The sequence below is a fragment of the Microtus oregoni genome, unplaced genomic scaffold, assembly GCF_018167655.1.
Source record: "Microtus oregoni isolate MIOR12 unplaced genomic scaffold, Mior012 000015F_ref0000493, whole genome shotgun sequence".
NCBI classification, from domain to species: domain Eukaryota; kingdom Metazoa; phylum Chordata; class Mammalia; order Rodentia; family Cricetidae; genus Microtus; species Microtus oregoni.
Window position 1 is genome coordinate 14873205 of NW_024543074.1, and position 21438 is coordinate 14894642.

Here is a 21438-nt window from a genome sequence, read left to right on the forward strand (position 1 = left end):
TCTAAAGGCAGGTGCTGACAGCCTATACACATGTGTGGGAACATTCTAAAGGCAGGTGCTGACAGCCCATACACATGTGTGGGAACATTCTAAAGGCAGGTGCTGACAGCCCATACACATGTGTGGGAACATTCTAAAGGCAGGTGCTGACAGCCCATACACATGTGTGGGAACATTCTAAAGGCAGGTGCTGACAGCCCATACACATGTGTGGGAACATTCTAAAGACAGGTGCTGACAGCCCATACACATGTGTGGGAACATTCTAAAGACAGGTGCTGACAGCCCATACACATGTGTGGGAACATTCTAAAGACAGGTGCTGACAGCCCATACACATGTGTGGGAACATTCTAAAGGCAGGTGCTATCAACCCATACACATGTGTGGGAAAAGCCAAGACATACAAGCAGTATCTTTGCAGTCAAGGAGATGTGAACCAACTTCAAAAGACCTGATGTGAACCACACAGATCGCATTACAGAAGTTAGGGTTTTGTTTTCTCCTCAATATATGATATCACCCACCTATCCATCTATCCACCCATCCATTCTGTCTATCCACCTACCTATCCACCCTTTCTTCCATCCATCTACCCTCCCATCCATCCATTCACCCATCTACCCATCCATCCATCCACCCACCCATCCACCCTTCCCATCTACCCATCCATCCATCTTTCCATCCATCCATCCATCCATCCATCCATCCATCCATCACGATCACTCTAAGATGCAGTTTGCTCACTGTCCTAAGACGTCGAAGCAGCACTCAACTCAGTTGGTTCTCCAGCTCCTTCCCTTCCCCCAAACAGCCGTCTAGTTGTTTACACCTTTGACAAGCTGAGACTAAGCAAACATCTTAGAGCTGAAGAGGTGCTCTCAATACTTACTTCTCTTTCTTTTAAACACTGATAGTCTACATTTGACAAAAAGAAGCAGTTAGCACTACTAACCTTTGTGGCGGATGTAAGGTTTTATGTGGTTCCAGACTTTGGTCAGCAAGCTGAGTTTCAGGCGGTTGTAGGGGGCATTTGATACTAGATTTGCAAGGCACTGTAACAGAACAGAAACATATATTCACACACACACAATAATATTTTTTATCTTTATTTTTGTGAGTATGTATGTGTATATGGAGGTCAGAAGGCGACTGTGGGAATCTGTTCTCTCCTCCCACCACATGAATTCTGGAGATCAAACTTGGCTTGCTAGCAAGAGCCTTTACCCACAGAGCCAGTTTTAAAGGTCTATTTACTAAAAGAAAACCAGTCTTTTTAATGTCTACAGTAAGATTAAGTACAGACTTTCAAACAGGTGTCTTTAATATGATTATTACTTATACTTTCAGGTGATGTACGACATACAAACTGAAGCCTCTCTCAAGCTGAAGGTAACTTGGGACTTACATACAAACTGAAGCCTCTCTCAAGCTGAAGGTAACTTGGGACTTACCTTAATTATCTGGGTAAGAGTCTGGGACGATGACTCTGCCACCAAAGCTAACAGAAGACATCTGTGCAACTCTCTAATGCTGGATGCAATTGTTACGGAGAAAGGAGTGAAAGCCATTTTGTGGTCAGTGGTGTCCTCAGCAATAGAAAGAAACTGTTTCGAGCCTTCCAAGATGGCAGACAAAACTTGCAAGGCACAGGCACGCGTCTGGAATGTCAAGATGATTCACACCAGTCAGTTAGAAGTCGGGATCCAGGCTCCCTTCTTTCTATAGGCTCAATTCTCCAAGTACTCAGAGCCATCTTATTAGATAACGGCAAGGGGAGACTGCATCAGGTACTGAGGGCAGCTACAAGGTAGCCACTTGACTACATGTAAGGTCGCCATGGGACAACAGTGAGGCAGAACGCTAAGTTCTACTACTACCACAGCACACGGATCTGGAGCCCTAAGTGTGGGAATGATTAAATCAGAGACCTATATATCTAAGTATCAGGCTGATGAAAAGAGAACTCAACAGCTCTCAAGAGTACCCACTTACATTCTACTCTGAAGCACCTGAGTGTGTGTTTGTGTATATTAACAACAGTAATTCAATGTTTAGAAACACTTGGGTGTATCTGATAACGGGTGTAAGCTGTGTATGTTTATGGTGTGCACATCTGCATGCACATGTGTCTTCCTCAGTTGCTCTCCACTTTAATTTTTGAGACAAGGCCTCTCACTGAACCTGGAGCTTACAGATTTGGTGGGGCTGGCTGATCAGCAAGCCCTAGGGATCCACCTGTCTCCACCACCCAGTTCTTTACAGGTGCTGGGGATCTGAACTCATGTCTTCATGCTTGAACAGCAAGCACTTTAAGCACTGGGCCATCTCACAGACCCTAACTATGATCTTATGGACGGAAAGGGGAAAAATACATTTTAGTCATGGATTGCTGTTTATTTAAGGAAGAGTCAGTTACAGGTGACTGTGAGCTGACAAGTGGGTGCTGGAAATCGACCCTGGGTCCTCTGGAAGTGCAGTCAGTGCTCTTAACCACTGAGCCAAGCTCCAGCCCCCTCTTATATGTAATTAACAACTCAAATGATTACAGAGTATTCTAATATACTGTGGATTATATTCTCCTTTTAGAAAAAAACCTTAAAAATAGGTAAAATATGTAATAGGGCTAATTAAAGTATCCACTTCTGGTGGGTTACCTAAGGAAAGCGTGGTGCTCCTCAGTGTGACTTTTTAATATTCATTGCTGCACGGCTGAGAGCAGACTCTTTTCCTTCCTTGTTTGAGAGCTAGTTTCCAGAGAAGAGTGAATGTATCTATCTAAACAGAGGCAGATACTCCATTGGCCACTGGGTAGTTGCTGATCCTATCCAGACTGCCAAACTATTGTTGTCTCTTTTCTGAAATTGATTTTTTTCTCATTAAAATATGTAAATCTTTCATTTTTTAAAAGATATGGGGAAATTGTTAGGACCTTATTTTATGTATAGTACTATCTTGGGTTTTCACAAACAATACAGGCACTTTTCTAAGCTTTAGATGGCCTCTACAACCACGGACACACTACACGCCACTGGGTTAAGCCTCTACAACCACGGACACACTACACGCCACTGGGTTAAGCCTCTACAACCACGGACACACTACACGCCACTGGGTTAAGCCTCTACAACCACGGACACACTACACGCCACTGGGTTAAGCCTCTGTAACCAGGTATACTACATTCTATTGAGTCAAGTCACCCCTGAGCTACAGCTTCAGTGGGGCTCACGGGAGACACAGAAATGATAGCTCAGTGTGCTCTGACTGCAAGCAAAACCCTGGGCTAAGACATAATCTTAATATGCAGTCCACAGAAGACTGTCCCCAGCCATTTCCTGCTAGCAAGGTTCTCAAGTCAGGAGCCGGGACGGTGGAGTGAGAGCAGTATTCACAGACCAATAGGGCAAAGGGGAAAGACATAGAACTGTGTCTTACCTTTGGAGATGGGTCCTTTAATGTGAGCGTCATTAAGGACACAGACTGTGGGCTTCCAAGCTCGGGCGTGTCAGGAACAAAGGCCGACCAGTAGCCATAGAGAACTTTTTTTTCTATGGATTTGATCGTAGAAAGAAAACAAGCTAACGCTCCTTGGCGAACCTTGGCTTGGTACGACCTTTCATAGAGAGAAGAAAGTTTTTTTTTTTTTTTAAATATTTATTTATTTATTATGCATACAATTTTCTCTCTGTGTGCATGTCTGCAGGCCAGAAGAGGGCACCAGACCTCTTTACAGATGGTTGTGAGCCACCACGTGGGTGCTGGGAATTGAACTCAGGACCTTTGGAAAAACAGGCGATGCTCTTAACCACTGAGCCATCTCTCCAGCCCCAAGAGAAATAAGTTTAACAAGTTTAAAAATGCAAAGGAAAGGCTATTTATTCCCACCAGTCCAAATGATTTGAGAAATTAAGCATCCTGAGTATCCCTAGGATGTTACCATCCCTTTCAAAGTATGATCAAAACACATTAGGTAATTTTGCTACAAGCTATTAAAATTAAGGCTGAACCAGAGTGAGACAAGAAAGAGCACAGAGTGTCCACTCATCCACCCAATGGATACACCGAATGACCTTATGTGGGCCACAGCACTTGGGGTGGGGACACACACACAAAGCCCCTGCCCTTCACACGCTTTTTAGTGGAAGTGACAGATGGTTCAAGAAAGAACTGTAACACACTTCACATGACACCAGGGCAAAGGTGAACTGCAGGGTCAATGTAACAGAGAGTCTAGGTCAGAGTGGAGGTGCAGAAAAAGCTTCCCAGCAACGATGACTTGTGAGCTCACTTTGAAGAGGACTAGTGGCTAACAAGACGAAAAGGCCAGAGAGGGGCAAAGAGTCATGAAAGCAGATCCAGCAGGCGGCCATGGGTCAAAGTGAAGTTGACCTTTAAGGTCAATGCCACACGGTAGGCAGGTTCTTAAGTCACACGCAACTACAAATAGCAGGTAGAACATTATAACAAAGTACTACTACCTCATTTCCCCCTGCATGCCTCCTTCCGAATCGGAGTAGTCTGACTCACTACTGCTGGCTCGTTTCCAGCTGGAGGAGGCGAAGGGCCAGACCTGTTCTCTTCCTGCAGCTCTGTCTCCTCCATCCACAGGCAAACTCTGGGCGCCCCGGGGGGAGAAGCGCCGGTTATTCTCGCCACATGTGTTCACCCTGCCCCTGCTGAGGCCTGGGGCTGCTTCGACTTCACCACTGGATTCTTCCTCCTCCTCCTTCTCTCCTTGTTGGGCTTTCTTTGGTTTTACTTTGTGCTTTTTCTTTTTGTTCTAATTTTAGGAGCAAAGACAATATATATATATATACACACACACACACACACACACACACACATGTATGTATACATACACATACACAACGTACATACTTATATATATTCACACATACACATATACATATATATTATGAGTTATTCCAAAACTACTTTTTAACTGACATCATAGGTACTCTCTCATTTGAAAGTGACTGGAGATGTCCCTAACAAGCAGTTTGAAGAAAGGAGAAAAAAGAACACAAGCAGAGTGGCAGGATGTGCCAGGCACAATGCATGACATAGTCCTGAACTAGAAACAAGGAATAAGGTTCCTGGACACAGCAACCACATAGCCTAGGCTTCTCCAAGTGACTCTAGAACCACTTCTGAGTATCACTCCCTCACCTGGAAGCACCAGGCATAGCTGTAGAGAAGCTGGCCTTCTCCAGAGCTTCTGCCAGAGCTCGAAAGCCTGTGGAACGTGAGCATAGCCCATCACCCTCTCGGCAGAAGCACCCTCATCTATTGCTTAAAGTGGTCCTGACCTACACTTTCTCTGCAGCCACAAATCTGACCATGCCATTTTTCTACGTCTCCTACATCACTTACACATAAACCAAAGACTCTGTAACACTGTGTAAGATCCTCCACACACCTGCAAGCAACAGGAGCCACACACACACTTACTCCGTCTCTATGCAGCTCTGACTCCTATCCCTCCACCTTGTTATTCATTCTGGAGTCTCCATTTAGCTATCACATCTTAAGCAAACCTCATGTATACACCAGTTTTGGTTTGCTGTTTTGTTTTTTTAAATATAGGTGACAAGGATATGAACTCAAGTCCTTATGTTTGTGCAACTGGTACTTTACCTAGTGAGTCATCTCTCCAGGCCCTAGTGCCTGAACTTTTCATGCTTCCTCCAATGTCTTAGTGCTGTGGGAGAATACTCTTGAACACTGTAAAGATTTGTCACCTGTACTGGTTTAATAAAACACTGATGGCCAGTAGCCAGGCAGGAAGTATAAGTGGGGAAACCAGACTAGGAGAATTCTGGGAAGAGGAAAGATAGAAAGTCAGTCATCAGCCAGACGCAGAAGAAGCAAGATTAGAATGCCTTACAGAGAAAAGGTACCAAGTCACATAGCTAAACATAAATAAGAATTATGGGTTAATTTAAGTTGCAAGAGCTAATTAATAATAAGCCTGAGCTTATAGGCCAAACAGTTCATAATTAATATAAGCTTCTGTGTGTTTCTTTGGGACAGAATGGCTACAGGATCAGGAGGGACAGAAACTTCTATCTACATCTTAGTGTAGTCCATGTATAAATGTTGAATAAATAAAGGAATTTCCAATTTAAGCACTCTTTGTCTGCTGTCACGTTTCTAGAAACAAATCTTGGTCACCCCTATGAATGCTTCAGAGTCTCCAAGAGACTGAGGGAAAAGACAGCTGTCTAGAAAGACTGGGGAATGTGACAGGAGCATCATGGGCTTTAATGGCTCTAAAAATGACTGTGACATTATGACCCAAGGCTAACTGCAGCCCACCCTGTAGCCTGTTTCTATTAAGCTTTACTGAAATGTAGCCCATCTGCTTCCACAGAGAATTCTTGGTTGCTTTGCACTACGTTACCTGTAATAGCCAGCCCTTTACAAAAGAAGCGTACTGATCCTTCTTGGCTTTGAGGGTCTAGAAAGGAGTCTTCACAGCACTGATGTAAAGCAAATGCTTATTTGTAGTGGTCACAATGCCTAGACCTCTCAGAAGTACAAGGTACTCTAACTGGCATTCTCAGCAATCTGATCAATTTTATATTTCTGTATTAACTACAATAACTTGAAAACAAATTCCTAGTGGCACACACACGCACACAGTAAGCACGCGAACAATCCACAGCTGAAATATCAATGGAGAGAAATGTACCGCAGATAGTCGAACAGCACTGGGTTCTGGTTGCTGTGGTTTAACAGGTGATCGTCCATCATACTGAGGAAGTGGAGTTGGGTATAGCACTGTGGGCATCTCTATGTTTAATCCAGGGAGTCCGTGAAACATGGCTTTCTGACAAGGAAAGGTGAGGAGAAACAAATGCCATATAAATCAGAAACAGAATCAGCTCGTTCTCACTGAAGCACAGACCAATGTTTAAAAACTATTACAGAGGGCTGGAGAGATGGCTCAGAGGTTAAGAGCACTGCTTGCTCTTCAGAGGTCCTGAGTTTAATTCCCAGCAATCACATGGTGGCTCACAACCATGTGATAATGAGATCTGGTGTCCTCCTCTGGCATGCAGTCATACATGTGGGCAGAACACTGTATACATAAAAAAAAACTATTACAGAATAAAAATGATCAGGTGGTGGTGGTGGTACATGCCTTTAATCCCAGCACTCAGGAGGCAGAGGCAGATAGATATCTCTGTGAGCTCAAGGCCAGTCTGATCTACAGGAGTTAGTTCCAGGACAGGCTCCAAAGCTACAGAGAAAATCTGTCTCAAAAAACAAACATATATATATATATATATATATATATATATATATATATATATATATATATATAAATGAGACAAAGGAGATAACTTAAGGTTAGTGCTCAGAGAAGTATTTAACCTCATCTATGTCCATGTCCCTCCAATGCTCATGATTTCATCTGATTTCAGAGACTGGGCGTAGCAAGTAAGTACTGGGATGGGCAAGAATGCAGCTGGATCTGCTGCACTGGTCACACCAGATTAGGTTTAGTGCGTCTGTAATTTTTATTTATCAAATCACTTTTATCCTGTTATTTTATTGGTCACAAATTGTTTAAACTAATTTATTATTTTTTTAAGGTTTATTTATGTGCAAGAGAGTTTTGCCTGCCTGTATGTGTGCCATGTGTGTACCAGGTGCCTGTGGAGGTCAGAAGAGGGGATTGGATCCCATGGAACTGGAGCTGTAAATGGTTGTGAGCCACCAAGTATGTGCCGGGTCCTCTGTAAAAGGAACCAGCACTCTTAACCAACAAGCCATCTCTCCAGCGCCTAATTTACTGTTTCTATTTATTCATCTATTTCCATATTTGTTCCTTTCTATTTAAGGATTAAGAGAAAGTAATTAAAATATTGGTCACAAAACTAGACTGTCACAGATGGCTTTGACCTGAGGTGAACACTGTGTCTCTGATTCTTCCTGGATGAACTGAAAGGCTCTGGGTCTCAGAGAGTGACTCAATTTTCCCATTGTGTGCAGGCTCAGGAGCTAGCCATAGCAGCCTACTGCTCCTTAAGTACAAAAAGGGAAAGGTGGGTTCAAGATAATCTGTAATTAAATCATTTACAGATTATATCTCACTACTGATTCTTTTCTGAGATTCCAAAGTAATTCTTAAAACTTTGATATATTGATTGTGGTTGTCCTCTGCTCTTAATTTGAACTGAGAACACTTGAATATGAACAATTTACTTTGCTCTTATAATCCACTTGAGACCTTCTAAGCCATAGAGGGCTGGCCAGAGAGGTGCAAGGACAGGAGAGCCCACACTTGGGGTGTGAAGCTGAAGACTCGCCTCACCTTCAGCACCGCGAGGAGCGCGCCCAGGTGCTCAGTTTCCGCCATTCTCATCTTCCCGCCATTAAGAAGGGACCGTATGCCTTTCAGTGCGTTCTGTAACAACTGAGGGGAGGGTGGCAGAGATGCAAGTTAGAAGGCAGAGTAAGACCTGGTTCCTCAGGGACCAACTCTGTAACTGTTAGAACAGAAGAGATGAAGGAACACTTTAAGCAGCATACACAGCAGAGACGGGGACCAGAGACCAAGGCTGATGAGCGCCCTGGGCATCTGTCTAGAAGAGCCCTCTTACTGTGTACACTTCTAAGTCAGCAAGCATAACTGAGCAAGACAGCGGGTGGGTGAGACTGCAGAAGGGGTGCAGAGGGCCTATAAGACAGCTCAGCAGGTACGGTCGCCTGCTGCCAAAGCTGACGACCTGAGTTCAGTTCCCAGGACCCACCTGGTAGAAGGAGAGAACCAACTTCTCCAACATGTCCTCTGAGCTCCACACAAGTGCTGCGGCATGCCTACATGCTCACATACACAATACATAAAGTGCACTTAAAAGTTTTTAGCTGGGCAGTGGTGGTGCATGCTCTTAATCCCAGCACTCGGGAGACAGAGGCAGGCAGATCTCTGTGAGTTTGAGGCCAGCCTGGTCTACAGAATGAGTTCCAGGACAGCCAGAACTGTTACACAGAGAAACCTTATCACAAAAACCAAACAAATGATAAAAAAAAAAAATTTTTTTTTAAAGGAGCAGAGAGAAGATGTGAAAAGCTCTGTAATGAACACCCTGAGTGGCTCCTAAAGGCCAAGGCACAGGTGGGAGGGCAGTTCTGATCAAGTGCCCTCACTTCTAGGACTCCATCCTTTAGAAATCCCCCACAGGGGAAGCAGTGAACTGCAGACTTGTTGAAATAGTGGGAGAAGTCGACGTTCATGAATTACGGCTGTGACAATTACATAAGCTAACACAGGCTAACTGTGAAAAGCCAACAACACTGACATGATTCTGTCACGCATTTTAAATGCTTTATCTTGTGCACCACATAAAAGCCCCACAATATGGGCAGAACATGAAGGTACCAGGAAGTTAAGTAACATGCTCAAATTATTCCATTGGTAGCTACCAGAAACCATGACGTATATAAATATGCACAGGGAAGTTGTCTAAGAGTCATTAAAACTTAAAAAATGGGAAGGTTGTAAAACAAGGCATCAAATGATAAACATGCTCTTTCAAAAAGCTGGGGACCCACAGGATGAATTATTTCCAGCAGTCATACCTCAGTCAGGTACCAAAAATAACTTTCACCACCTTAGATCTATAATGTTTAAAATATATGCTTCTGAATTAAAATATGTTCATATATCACCATATTTGTCATTAAAATGATATTATTGAATACCTTTCTTCCTTTTTACTCTAAAATCATTCATAATCATTGTACTGTTTTTAGATTAAGGAGGAGAAAGAATATGGCCTTGCAAGGTGTCAAAACAACACTCAGAGCAAACCAAAGCAAGCAAAATGGTTCTTTATCATTTAAATTCAAAGGTGTGGCCTCAGTGCTGATGACTTACAGACACCATTTACACATCCGTGTAGCTCTATCTTTCCAGATGAATCTAATAGAGCAGTCAAATCCTCTAGTCTCCGTTTGGATGTTAACTGCAGCCCCACCTACCATGCAAAATGTTATATCATCCATATCAGACGATTTTGGAGACTGTAAAATGGTCAAGAAAGCTTGGAAGCAGACATTCTGGTAGGACTCCTCTAGGTACGGCTGTCCTGGAACACTAAAACACAAGCAGAGAGAACAATTCAAGCAGTCTCCTTTGAAATGGTTCTTATAGATAGGTAAGAATTAACAACAGCAACGCAGACTGCTAAGTCTAGCACACATCACTGAATGCTACTGTACTCTAGAAACGCCACTTTGGCTGATTAGTACTGCTGGACTAACACAGGCTTGAACACACATGAAGGTGGAAGAGAACTATGTCACAGCAGCGTAGTGGAGGAGGTGTGGAGAAGAAATAATCTTTTGGTTCTGCCATTCAGTCATAGGAGGGAAATACCGCAGACAGATCCTGCGGAGTGAGAACAAGACCGAGTCTGCTTTCCCAGGCACGGGACAGACAGAACTACGTAGAGACAAGGCCAAGTTTGTGCTTCCTGTCTGTTACTGCATGGTATGGTATCAGCTCATCTTTTTTTTTTTTTCTTTTCTGACACAGAGTTTCTCTGTAGCTTTGGAGCTTGATCTAGAACTAGCTCTTGCAGACCAGGCTGGCCTCGAACTCACAGATATTCTCCTGCCTCTGCCTCCTGAGTGCTGGGATTAAAGGTGTGTGCCAACCACCGCCTGCCAGCTCCATCTTCTTAAAGAATATGGGCTTAACAGAAACTCTCACAAGAGCCTAAATTTACATAAATATTCTTTCTAAAAGAATATGACTAAAATTTACACCAACAGAAAATAAAACTGACTGACATATTTACACACCTATCACTTCTAGCATGCATTTCTCCCTTCATTTCTGGATAGGTTTTCTTTAATTAAAAACAGACAATACCAGATAACCCTGCTAAAAAGCATGGAAAATGTAAATTAGGTTCTCTCGTTTTGTTTATTGAGACAGTCTGACCTATTGCCCAAGCTGGTCTGGAACTTGCTATGTACGATAGCCTCAAGCTAAGGATCCTCTTGCCTCAGCCTCCTGAGTACTGGGATCAAAGTCATGCATCACCAGGCATAGCTTAACCTAGGTTATTTTTCTACAATCTACAAAAGGCCCAGGAGAGTTCTACCTTCTACTGTTGGGAAACCAGGTTGGATCCACATACCTGAGACACAAGTTTGCCATACAATGCACTGCAGCTCTCCTGACCTCAGGATCAGAGTGAGCTGAGTCACTCAACTTCATCAAGAGGCCGCTCTTGCCTAGCAGGTCTGGGAGATACTGAAACAAAATATCAACAGTGTGGGTATAAGAATAGCTTCTAGGAAGACTGTACCTGTTAGACAATATTTTCCTAACTAAAGAACAGTTAAATATAAAAAAATTAACCATTAGGTATATCCTTCAATGGCTACCTAAACATATGCCAGGAATCAGTAGTAAGAATCATGACTAGGGGGCTCAGAGGTTAAGAGCACTGGCTGTTCTTCCAGAGGTCCTGAGTTCAATTCCCAGCAACCACATGGTGGCTCACAACCACCTGTAATGAGATCTGGTGCCCTCTTCTGGCAATGCAGACAATAATGCATAATAATAAATAAATCTTTAAAATCTTTTTTAAAAAAAATCATGACTAGGTAATTGCTGGGGCTCTTTAGTCTTGGATAAGTGGACAAAGGGTGACGATGATAATAATGGCCAACAGTTATAGCCAAGCACTGTTTCATCCTCAGAGCAATATCTTACCATGAACAAACAAGGGATCCAGGAAGGCTATACATGTAATTGTGGCAGGATGGATATTTGAAAACAGGTATCTTGGCTCTCAAGACTATGAGACTGTCTTTCAAAGGAAAGATGTAACAGTTTAAAATACCTGATGCAAACCTAGAGTCACCTGGGAAGAGGGGACATCAACTGAGGAACTGTCTCCATCAGGTGGCCTGGAGAAGCGTTTGTGGGGAGTTTCTTTAACTGCTAACTGATGTAGTAGGCTCCAGCCCACTGTGGGTGGTGCCATCCTGAGGCAGTTGGGCCTGCACTGTATAAAAAAGACAGCTGAGCAAGCCAGAGGAAGCAAGCTAGTAAGCAGCATCTCCCAGTGGTTTCTGCTACAGTTCCTGCCCCAGCTTCTTTGGATGATTGGCTATAAGTTGTAAAATGAAATAAACACTTTCTTCCTTTAGTTGCTTTTGGTTGTGCTGTTTATCATGGTAACAAAACACAACCTAAGACACTACCTTTTGACATTTTGAACCATTGCAGTAAACCAGAGCAGCCAGGGCTTGAAGAATTTCCATGTGTGTCCAAGAGCTACACTGCTGAATAGCTGAAATTGTATAGGTCAATAGGAAATCCAAGTTCTGCTCGTCTACAACCACCTAACAAGAAAGGGAAAAACAGAGATGATCTAATGGAAGAGAGCACACATTCATCTTTTTTGTACCAAAGCATTGGCTCTAAGTTTGATCAAGATAGGGGGAGACCGTCTCCCTGCTATAGGGTCTTGATCACTCTGTCCCTTTGATATCTCCAAAGTAGAACCTGGTAGTCCTTGTAACTTTTCCTGGAACTAATTAGAAACTGACAACTATAAGTACAGATACAAAATTCAATACACTGAAGTGTCTTAATTCAATTAAACTGACTTAGCATATAGTAACTATTCAACTAATACGTAGCAAACAAACACATCTGCTAACTATGTATTGTCATGATGTGAGGAATACGCCAAGAAGATATGACAAATCCCTGTCCCCTAGAGTTTATAATTTTCTCAAGAAAAAGTGGGCTGACCAAAACCCAATTTACGGACATTCAAGTCCATATTTAGTGTCATCAAATGTTAGAAAGTTGGTTATGGGCTCTTGATGCCACAGGTGTTGGGAAGTTCTCCAATTGCCAGTGACAGAGATGAAACACATGACAATAGTGAAAATTCAGAAGACATCCCACATCTGTCTGTGACAGTCTAAACCTGGAATATATACAGCTGGTCACACGCCAGCATATAACACACGCAGCTGGTCACACACCAGCATCTAACACACACAGCGGGTCACACACCAGCATCTAACACACGCAGCTGGTCACACGCCAGCACCTAACACACGCAGCTGGTCACACGCCAGCATCTAACACACGCAGCTGGTCACACACCAGCATCTGACACACACACAGCTGGTTGCACGCAGCATCTAACACACGCAGCTGGTTACACGCCAGCATCCATCCCCTTGCCCAGCAGCAGGGTTCTGCTTTTATTTGGATGCCCTCCTCTCTCGCAGTCTGAAGGATTCTGGTTGAGACAATGCTAACTGATATTTGTACACTCATCTACTCATGGATTCACTTACAAGTTTTACAGATGGAGAACTGCAGAACAGATCTTGGCAGAAATAACTGTGGTCTTTTTATCCTTAGGCTCCCTGTTCCCAAGATACTTATGGGGTTTTATATAGATTTCAAAAATAAGAGTTTCAGGAAAAGTGAGTAATATTGGTGGGAAAGACACAGGGAATCATTTGACTATGTTCTGGGATATAACTCAATCAATTCTATTTTCCATGGGAAAAAAAAAATCTAAGTTGGCATGAATCATGTTGGTTTATTGAACCAAACATAAAAGAATATTCTCATAAGCAAAAGTCTAGAATCTCTCAGATAATATATTCGGTCAGAGTTCTACTTGGTCTTAATGATATACTCTTATTAAACATTGCTTTTTTTTGGTGGTACTGATGCTGGGATTGAACCATGATCTCATGTGTGCCAGGCCCTCAAGGCAAGGCTCTACCACTGAGTTGAACTCCCAGTTCAAGGCATTATGTTTATTTGAAGCTTTTCAAAAGATCAGACAACCCATGGGCATGGCAGCAAACATTTGTAATCCCAACACTTTAAATAAACATGAACAAAAAGATCAGAAGGGCAAGGTCTTTCTCAGCCAACCTGAGCTAAGATCCTGTCTCAAACAGAACAAAGAGCTGAGCCTACCATATCTGCATTCAGTCTGAGCCCTGAAGTGACACACATGATTACCTGCAGTCTGTAAAGTAAATGATGGATCAGCTGGGACACTTTGCTGACAAGGTGATTCTGACTAAGAGGCACCAACTGACAAGCCCGCACAAGAACAGCACTGACATCCTAAAAAAAAAAAAAAAAAAAGATAAATGCACCGGTTAGCCGAGTGAGCACCCCAAACACAGTCAAATGGGAAAAGTATAATGAATGTTCCACACCCAGTGAGGGAAAATATCCCAGTGAAAGTTGAGGCAGAAAATAAGGGTTGGGGGAATGAAATAACAAAAATTAGTAAGTAATAAAAAGAAGGAAAGGAACTTTTACCATATAGTACAATTAAATAACAAAAGAAGGGATTCCAGCATGGAAAAGCACACGTGCTACAGCTAAAAGTACCAAGCGAGTCAGACATTCAATGCTACGGGGCAAATCAGAAATACACTTACATGACTTACATAAAATTAGAAAGATTACAACAACAAAAAGAAGGCGCTAACCACAAATGACACTACCTAATGACGCTTGCTAAGTAAAAAGGCTCTGAGCCAGGCTAAAAGGCTAACCAAACATTTCCCTGAACCACGGAGAACTGACAGTCTAGTGAGGGAAATAGAAAGAAACACAAATAAAGTAAATTAAGAACAGAAAGAATTCCACAGAAACCCGGTAAAGGTGAATTTTAAGCAGAATCTGGAATGATCTGAAGAATGAGCAGAACTTTGCCAGGCAGACAAGCAATCAAAAAGCCAAAAGATGGGGATGGAGGGTGGGGAGCCTTGGAGACCGAAAAGCCCTCAGGTCTTGAACAGCAACACGTTCCAGATGACTGCACCTGGGGTCCAAGAGGAGAAAAGGGGAAAAGCACACCTGTCGCTGCTGCACAAAATATCAAAGTGTACAAATAAAAGTCCCCCTAACTTCACTCTTCATTCCACTCCGCTCCCTTAGCCATGCTGAGCTTGTCTGGATTTTCCCCCTTTCTATATAAATGTTCAGTTATTTTTAAAATCTCCTCCTTCCTTGAGCTTCACGTACTGACTGTTTTATTAAGCAAGTTGTTTCTGCCATTTGCCAATGTACAATGAAAATCTCTGACTAGTTTTACACTTTTATGGGCTTTTTTGTTTGCTTTTTTTTTTTTTTTAAACTAAATAGTAGATTCTGGCAAAGAACAGTCTGGAAAGGGGCTAGTCTGGAGAAGACCAGTGAGAAACCAGGGGAACAGTTTGGGCAGGAATTAGTTTACCTAAAGCAGAGACAATGAGAATAAAAAGGAGACTGAATTGAGGAACATGTTTGAGACAGATTCTGCTGGATTTTAATCCGACAGGCCCCAGGATAATGGAAAGGAACAGCATGTCCGCCTTGTGTGTATTTCAGGTGGGTAGAGTAGAACGGACTGGGACTGTGGGAGAAGAGCCGAATAAAGTCACCGTTGAGAGTCCTCAAGTTGGAGGTGTTTGGGGGCCATGGTAGGACTGGCTCAAGAATTAGGGAATTAATGATACACAGGGTCCGATGTGTATCAGTAAGATTACTCTGACAGTAGAAGTGAGGGAAAGGAGGAGGCGCTAGTGCGGAAACAAAATAGAAAACACAGGCACCAGGGCAAACGTAGGCTCCAATTAGCCAAAACCGTGACGCTGGATCTCTGTGAGCTTCAGTGTGTTCATCAACGAAACCAACAAAAATTATCCTCGACATCCCTGGAATCGTTCGCCAGGGATGGCAGCCTAGGGCGTCTGTGCAGCAGCCTTTGAAAGATGCTAGCTTGCAGCCTTTCAGATGGAGGGCAGAGAATACGGCACAGACGAAGGGAGAAAGCCAGCCTGGAACTAAGGCACTCGGAGGACTGGTGACACCCGGAGGGTCCGGAGGAAAGAACCTGCCGTTGTCCAGGAAGGGGGAGGCGCGCCGCCTACCTCGGGGGCCACGCCGCCGCCCTCACTGTAGTTCTCGGAGATGAGCTGGTCGAAGAGCAGGTGGATCTCCATGCGGGACACGGTGCTGTCATCCGGCTGCAGCGCGCGGAGCCTGGCTGACAAGCGGCGGAACCCATCGTCCTGCTCGGGCGACAGCTCCCGCGGGGCCCCTCGTGGCTGCCCACAAGGAAGCGAAGAGGCGACCTGCACCGCCGCCATTTTTCCTACGTGAGCCAGCTGGGAAATACTTCCGGGGCACCGCTTGGGGGCAGGACTTCGCTGAGAGCTCTAGTTCCGGAAAGTCTTTATTGCACTACTGGTTGCAACTGTGGTGATGAGGGTATCATTCCATCAGCCTGGTATCTTGTAAAAAGTGGCAGAAATAAAGCTTGAAAATTTCGCCCCTCTCCCCCTCCTTATCCTCTCAGAAAGTTCGCTCCTGGTCGGGCTGACATTCCTAGAGTTTCAAGATTCTGGCTGAAGCTGGAGAGCACTGTGACATCCTTGTACTCCTACTTACATCCTATCAGAATCCTTGATCTTCCTTACCCCCAGTGAGATAAACTGATTGTTATAGCAGCGGTTCTCCTTGCTCGACACCAAGAGTATTTAAAGCAATCCTCAAGACCTGTTCAAACATTGCACTGAGCTAGGATGTAGGGCCTCGTTCTTACCACAATAGAGGTATGAAGAGACTGTGTGAACAGTCCGGGTTTAACGACATAGGTGACCCACATAAAGTGTTATTCAAGACTTAATGACCTTGGTATCATAGAGTATACTTCAAAGCTGTGAACTTCCACAGTTTTAGGGTAAGAGGTTGGTGTGTAGGGGCTGCTATCATGTAGTTCAAGTCAATGCAAGCAGTCTTCAAAGGCCTCCCTGGGAACTCTGCATATAGTTTTCCTTCGGTTGGTGATGAATAGGGATGTTCATTTTCTTGGTGGACCCAAACTGCCATCCACAAGGATAGATGTTATCAGAACTCAACACATTGGCATTAATTAGTAGCTTTTCTGCTGTTAGGATTAGATACCCAAGAGGGACAGATTAAAGGAAGGAAAATTTATTTTTGGTTCCCTATTTCAGAGGTTTAAGGCTGTCTGTGGCTGGCTCTCCTGCTTTGCTCTGTAGTAAAGCAGAATTATCTTGCCAACAAGTGTGTTTGGTTGAGGCTGCTCACCTAAAGCAAGCAGGCAGTGACAAGAAGCAAGGCAGGCCCAGGACAAATACCCCAGTGATGTACCTCCTTCAGTAATGCCCTGCTTCCTGAACAGTGCCATCAACTATGAACCAACTGCCCTCAACATATGAGTCTGTGGGAGACATGTCATAGTCAAAGCACGACAACCTCCAAATAATGCAAGCAATGTGGAGACTTTTACAATAATGATTTATTAAGAGAAACACCTCCTTGTCCCTCCCCCACTGTGCTCCTTGTAATCTTCATCCATGGCCTCCATTTTTAAGAGCTTTCTTGGGCATGGAGTTCCAAACAGGCAATTTTTTTTCAAGGTAGAAACTGTAGAAAGAGAGGTGCAATTATTAGAGAAGATGACCCTAGAGACAATTCTTTGTTGGAGAAATAGATATAAAAAGTATACTTGTTGCCAGGCAGAGGTGGCATATGCCTTTAATCCAAGCACTCAGGAGGCAGAGACAGGCGGATCTCTGTGAGTTTGAGGTCAGCCTGGCTTACAGAGTGAGTCCCAGGACAGGCTCCAAAGCTACACAGAGAAACCTGTTTCGAATGTTCTTGAGACCTGCTGTTTGAGGGGTAAGAAGCTACCTAGAATGCAAAGAGAAACAGCAGTTCCTGATTCTGGAAACCCATAGCACTGTATAGAAGCCAGCAAGTGCTACAGGTGGGTGGGACAAATACAGTGTTCTGAGCACGAACAGTTTAGGTTTGTTTTGTTTTGATTTATTTGTGTGGATGTTTGTGTTTGTGTATGTGCAGTTTACATGTGTGTCGTGGCCTAAGGGGACAGAAGACAGATTTTGAGGCCAGGTCTCTCCTTCCACCATGTGGATTCTAGGGATCAAACTCAGATCGCCAGTCTTGGCAGCAGGAGCTTTACCAGACTGTTGATCCGAACAGTTTGGTGTTGAGAGTATATGCTAAATATGCTAATACAATTTAACCTACAGAAGCACTCCCACAACTCTAGACTGTCTTTTCAAGTCCTGTCCCTTAGACATACCATATAGTAGTTTTTTATTATTCTTTTTTTTCAGTTAGTAGGTACTGAAAATTAAAAAGGGAAACTTATACAGTATTATGAATCCCATTAAATATTTTACAGAAAAAGCATCTGCTTAGGTCAATATGGCAATGTGCATCAAAGGCTTACTATGATTATTCTTTGGTCATTGATTATATATATCAGGTTGTATCCCAAAGGAATTAATAAGGGTGTGCACATTTTAATAGTCATACAGTCATATTAATATTATAAAATAAATGTCGTAAGCTTATATTTACAAAGATTGTTGGCAGAAGAGCATATACAAAGGGCCACAGAGAAGGCAAAGATGGTGGGATGGGACTGAGGATAAGTACTGATATTAAAATTGTTGGTTAATTATTTTTAAATTGAAAAGCTAAGGAATCAAAAAGCTACAAGATTCTTGTTTTTAAATATATTTTTTATATTTGAGCACAGTTAAATATGTATCACAGTCATAAACAGACATCATTTTTGGGGTGATGAATAATGGGTGATTTTATCTTCTTGCTCAAATCTTGTCTGATTTTTCTCCTGGATAGACTGGGTGGGGAAATTATTCTAAAGGTTTGGAAAGCACCATCCTGCGGTAGGTGCATCTTCTTCATGGAGGGAAAAGGGGAGAAACTCTAGGGAGACACATGGGAGTCTATCCTACCAACTCCTGGAAGTCCCATGGGGTCAAATGTCTAACCTGCCTGGTCTAGGCGAGATGTGTGGTAACAGTAAGGGTAAGATGGTTTTACCTGGTCTTAACTTGTAACACAGACATGACCGCACCCAGTGCTGACACACTGATCCCCTTGTGCACAGTCCCAGTCACCTCTGCAGAGCTCAGTGCAGGCACCTAAATCAGAAGAGATCATCTGAAAGCCAGGCAGGTGGGATAAACCGGAAATCCCAGCCGAGGCAGGCAGCTCCTCAGCTAATGGCCAGCCTGGACTACACAGTGAATTTACCCTCTCTCAACAGACAAATAGGGCCAGCCTGGACTACACAGTGAATTTACCCTCTCACAACAGACAGACAGATGGTGAAAGCCACTGTGCTTTAGGCTCAAGTTCTGGGGATGACAGTCCTCGCTTAAGGAGTAGATTTCACTAGTTTCTTTTCGCTCAAGGCAGAGTATAATTTGTAAGCTGTTACCGTTTAATTCTGTTAAAAACAAGGCACACACATAACTTCATTAAAGCAAGCCCACTTTAGAGATGTGGATAGAGGGGTCGGTCGTATTTGTGGAAAGGAAGGAAGACGGTGGCGTAAATGACAACACATCCCCACACCATAGGACATGGAGCAGAGCAGGGGAGATTTTGACTGTGAGGTTAGTCTCCCTAGCTCCGCTTTACAGCATAGTCCCCAGTGTTTCCAGTGCTGATGCTCCTCTAAGATGAGAAAGTTGAAGACCCCTTGACCCTATTCACAGTAGTGTGGTCAATCATTAAATATTTGTGTTGAGCTTTTTCTCTATATAAACTTTTTCTATACATAAGGCCCCTTGGCGCCTTCCAGTGCAAGTAAGACTGCCATTTAAGGTCTTGAAAACAAAGCAGTGTGTTGCAAGTGTCCTGCAAAGGGAAACTGGAAGACTCAAAGGGCTCAGAGGAGAAACGACATTATTTCTTGTTCATCAGAAAAAGCAAGCCTTGAAGTGCAGGAATATTCTCAAGGAAGAGTTGTGTTCCTTAGAGCGCAGGCTCTACTGAGGCACTTCCATGGAATGACTCTTCAGGTGGTGTCCCTTAGACATACCTAATTTGCCTCTCTGGGCACGTTTGGGAGCGGCTGGAAGTAAAGCAGAAGCAAGCACTGCATAGGGCAAGCAGGATCTGGGGGTCCATTTGACAGGCCAAGAGAATGAGGTGTCACTTGAGAAGATTATCTGCTGCGAAAATATAGACAGAACCAGGATTCAACTAGTCAGCACACGGAAGAAGGAAGAGAGGGATGGGGAGAGCTTTGGGGGGAAGTTATTGCAATGGCAGAGCCTTGGAGTAATCAGGGCTGAACACAGTGAGGAGATGGGAGAGCAAGGGCCGGAAAAGATGCAATGTTTCAAAAACAGGAAGTTGATGGAGTAGGGAAAAGAGTAAAGAAGAGAGGCCTAAGCTGAATCTGAAGACATTTCGGAGCGATACATTTCAGTAAAAGATAAACCAGGTTGCATGGTGTTGGGGGGAGGGTGCAGGGTGGGGAGGGGGGTTGCAGTGTCAGGGCTGCCAAGATGAGACTTTACTCCTGAGAAGAGTCAGGAGACTCATCCGGAGGACCCGAGAGTAATGCGTCAGGAGTTTAATGGGGCAGAATTTGAGGCTGCGGTTACCAAAGGGCTAAGGGAAGAATGGGCAGACTACTCCTTTGAGAGGTCAAAGGAGGTGAGGTGGATCATGCTTGTATCCAGCTTCGCAGGACCAGGCAGGAAGATTGCTGTAAGTTTGAGGTCAGCTTGGGCTACGGTCTGAGACTGTCTCAAACAAACAAACAAACAAAAAACAACAAAAACCTATGGCAACAAAACCTTTTTTGAGAATATCGTTGGTAAAGGAGATTGTCATAATTAGAAAAATGCCTTCTGTAGACAGGAAGAAGCTGGTGGAGAGGGAGAAGTGGGAAGGTGGAGAACCGCTGCTGAGCAAGCAGGAGCGGAGAGTTCACATAGGTGACCAGCTAATGGAGGGAGAAAAGAAAGAGGCAGAAAAGGGAGTCTGTTCTAGGGAACTAAGAGGTGACCATCAACGAGGATCCTAAAGAGAGCTTTCTTTCCTCCCTCTCCGCCCCACTTTCTGCGCGCATGCGCAGTGGTTCTGGATGGCCTACTTCTGACATCTTCATTTAAGACAGAGCAATGCTACCTTTTGCCTGAACTTACCTAAGAGATGCAATGGTCTCACTGCAGCCTGAAGCTCCTGAACCTCCAGGCTGAGGGTGACGAGGGACACCAAGAGAAGGAAGGCCCCCAGCTTCATGCTGCCGGTGGAGGATTTCAGCCAACATGCAGCAGAGCTGAGAACTGCTAGAACTTAAACCTTCCCACCCACGGAGCTAGGATGCAAAGTCAGGGGCGGGTCTGCACATCATGGAAGCCAAATCCCCGCCCGGAAACTAGCTTTGCTGGAAACACACCACGTGTGCCCTGGGTGGTGCCACTTATCCAAGGCAGGCTCTGTGCCAAGAACACTCTCCTCTGTCCCACAAACAGGACTCTTGAAGCTGGAAAGTTGGGGAGCCTGAGGGGCTCTCATTCATTTTCAACAAAGCATTAGAG

The 21438-nt window shown here is 43.9% G+C and overlaps 2 protein-coding genes across 2 annotated transcripts in view; both read right to left on the reverse strand.

The window, feature by feature from the left end:
- Positions 1–16187, reverse strand: part of Heatr6 (HEAT repeat containing 6) — a 31350-nt gene extending 15163 nt beyond the window's left edge. The window contains exons 1-11 of the mRNA XM_041664652.1: positions 15946–16187; positions 14039–14146; positions 12238–12378; positions 11163–11278; positions 9997–10111; positions 8327–8428; positions 6698–6835; positions 4482–4783; positions 3439–3616; positions 1455–1661; positions 956–1055 (exon numbers count right to left, since the gene is read on the reverse strand). Of these exons, the coding sequence (XP_041520586.1) occupies positions 956–1055; positions 1455–1661; positions 3439–3616; positions 4482–4783; positions 6698–6835; positions 8327–8428; positions 9997–10111; positions 11163–11278; positions 12238–12378; positions 14039–14146; positions 15946–16164 (1726 nt within the window). The 5' untranslated portion in view covers positions 16165–16187. The remainder of the gene's footprint in view (positions 1–955; positions 1056–1454; positions 1662–3438; positions 3617–4481; positions 4784–6697; positions 6836–8326; positions 8429–9996; positions 10112–11162; positions 11279–12237; positions 12379–14038; positions 14147–15945) is intronic.
- A 1144-nt stretch (positions 16188–17331) lies between these two features.
- On the reverse strand, positions 17332–21198 carry LOC121456098 (protein Wfdc21-like). The gene is made up of 3 exons (XM_041663917.1): positions 21043–21198; positions 18920–19020; positions 17332–17467 (listed from the first exon to the last, which is right to left on the reverse strand). Exons 1-2 carry the CDS (start codon positions 21137–21139, stop codon positions 18926–18928), a joined length of 192 nt encoding a protein of 63 aa, XP_041519851.1. The 5' UTR covers positions 21140–21198; the 3' UTR covers positions 17332–17467; positions 18920–18925.
- Between the last annotated feature and the right edge of the window lie 240 nt (positions 21199–21438).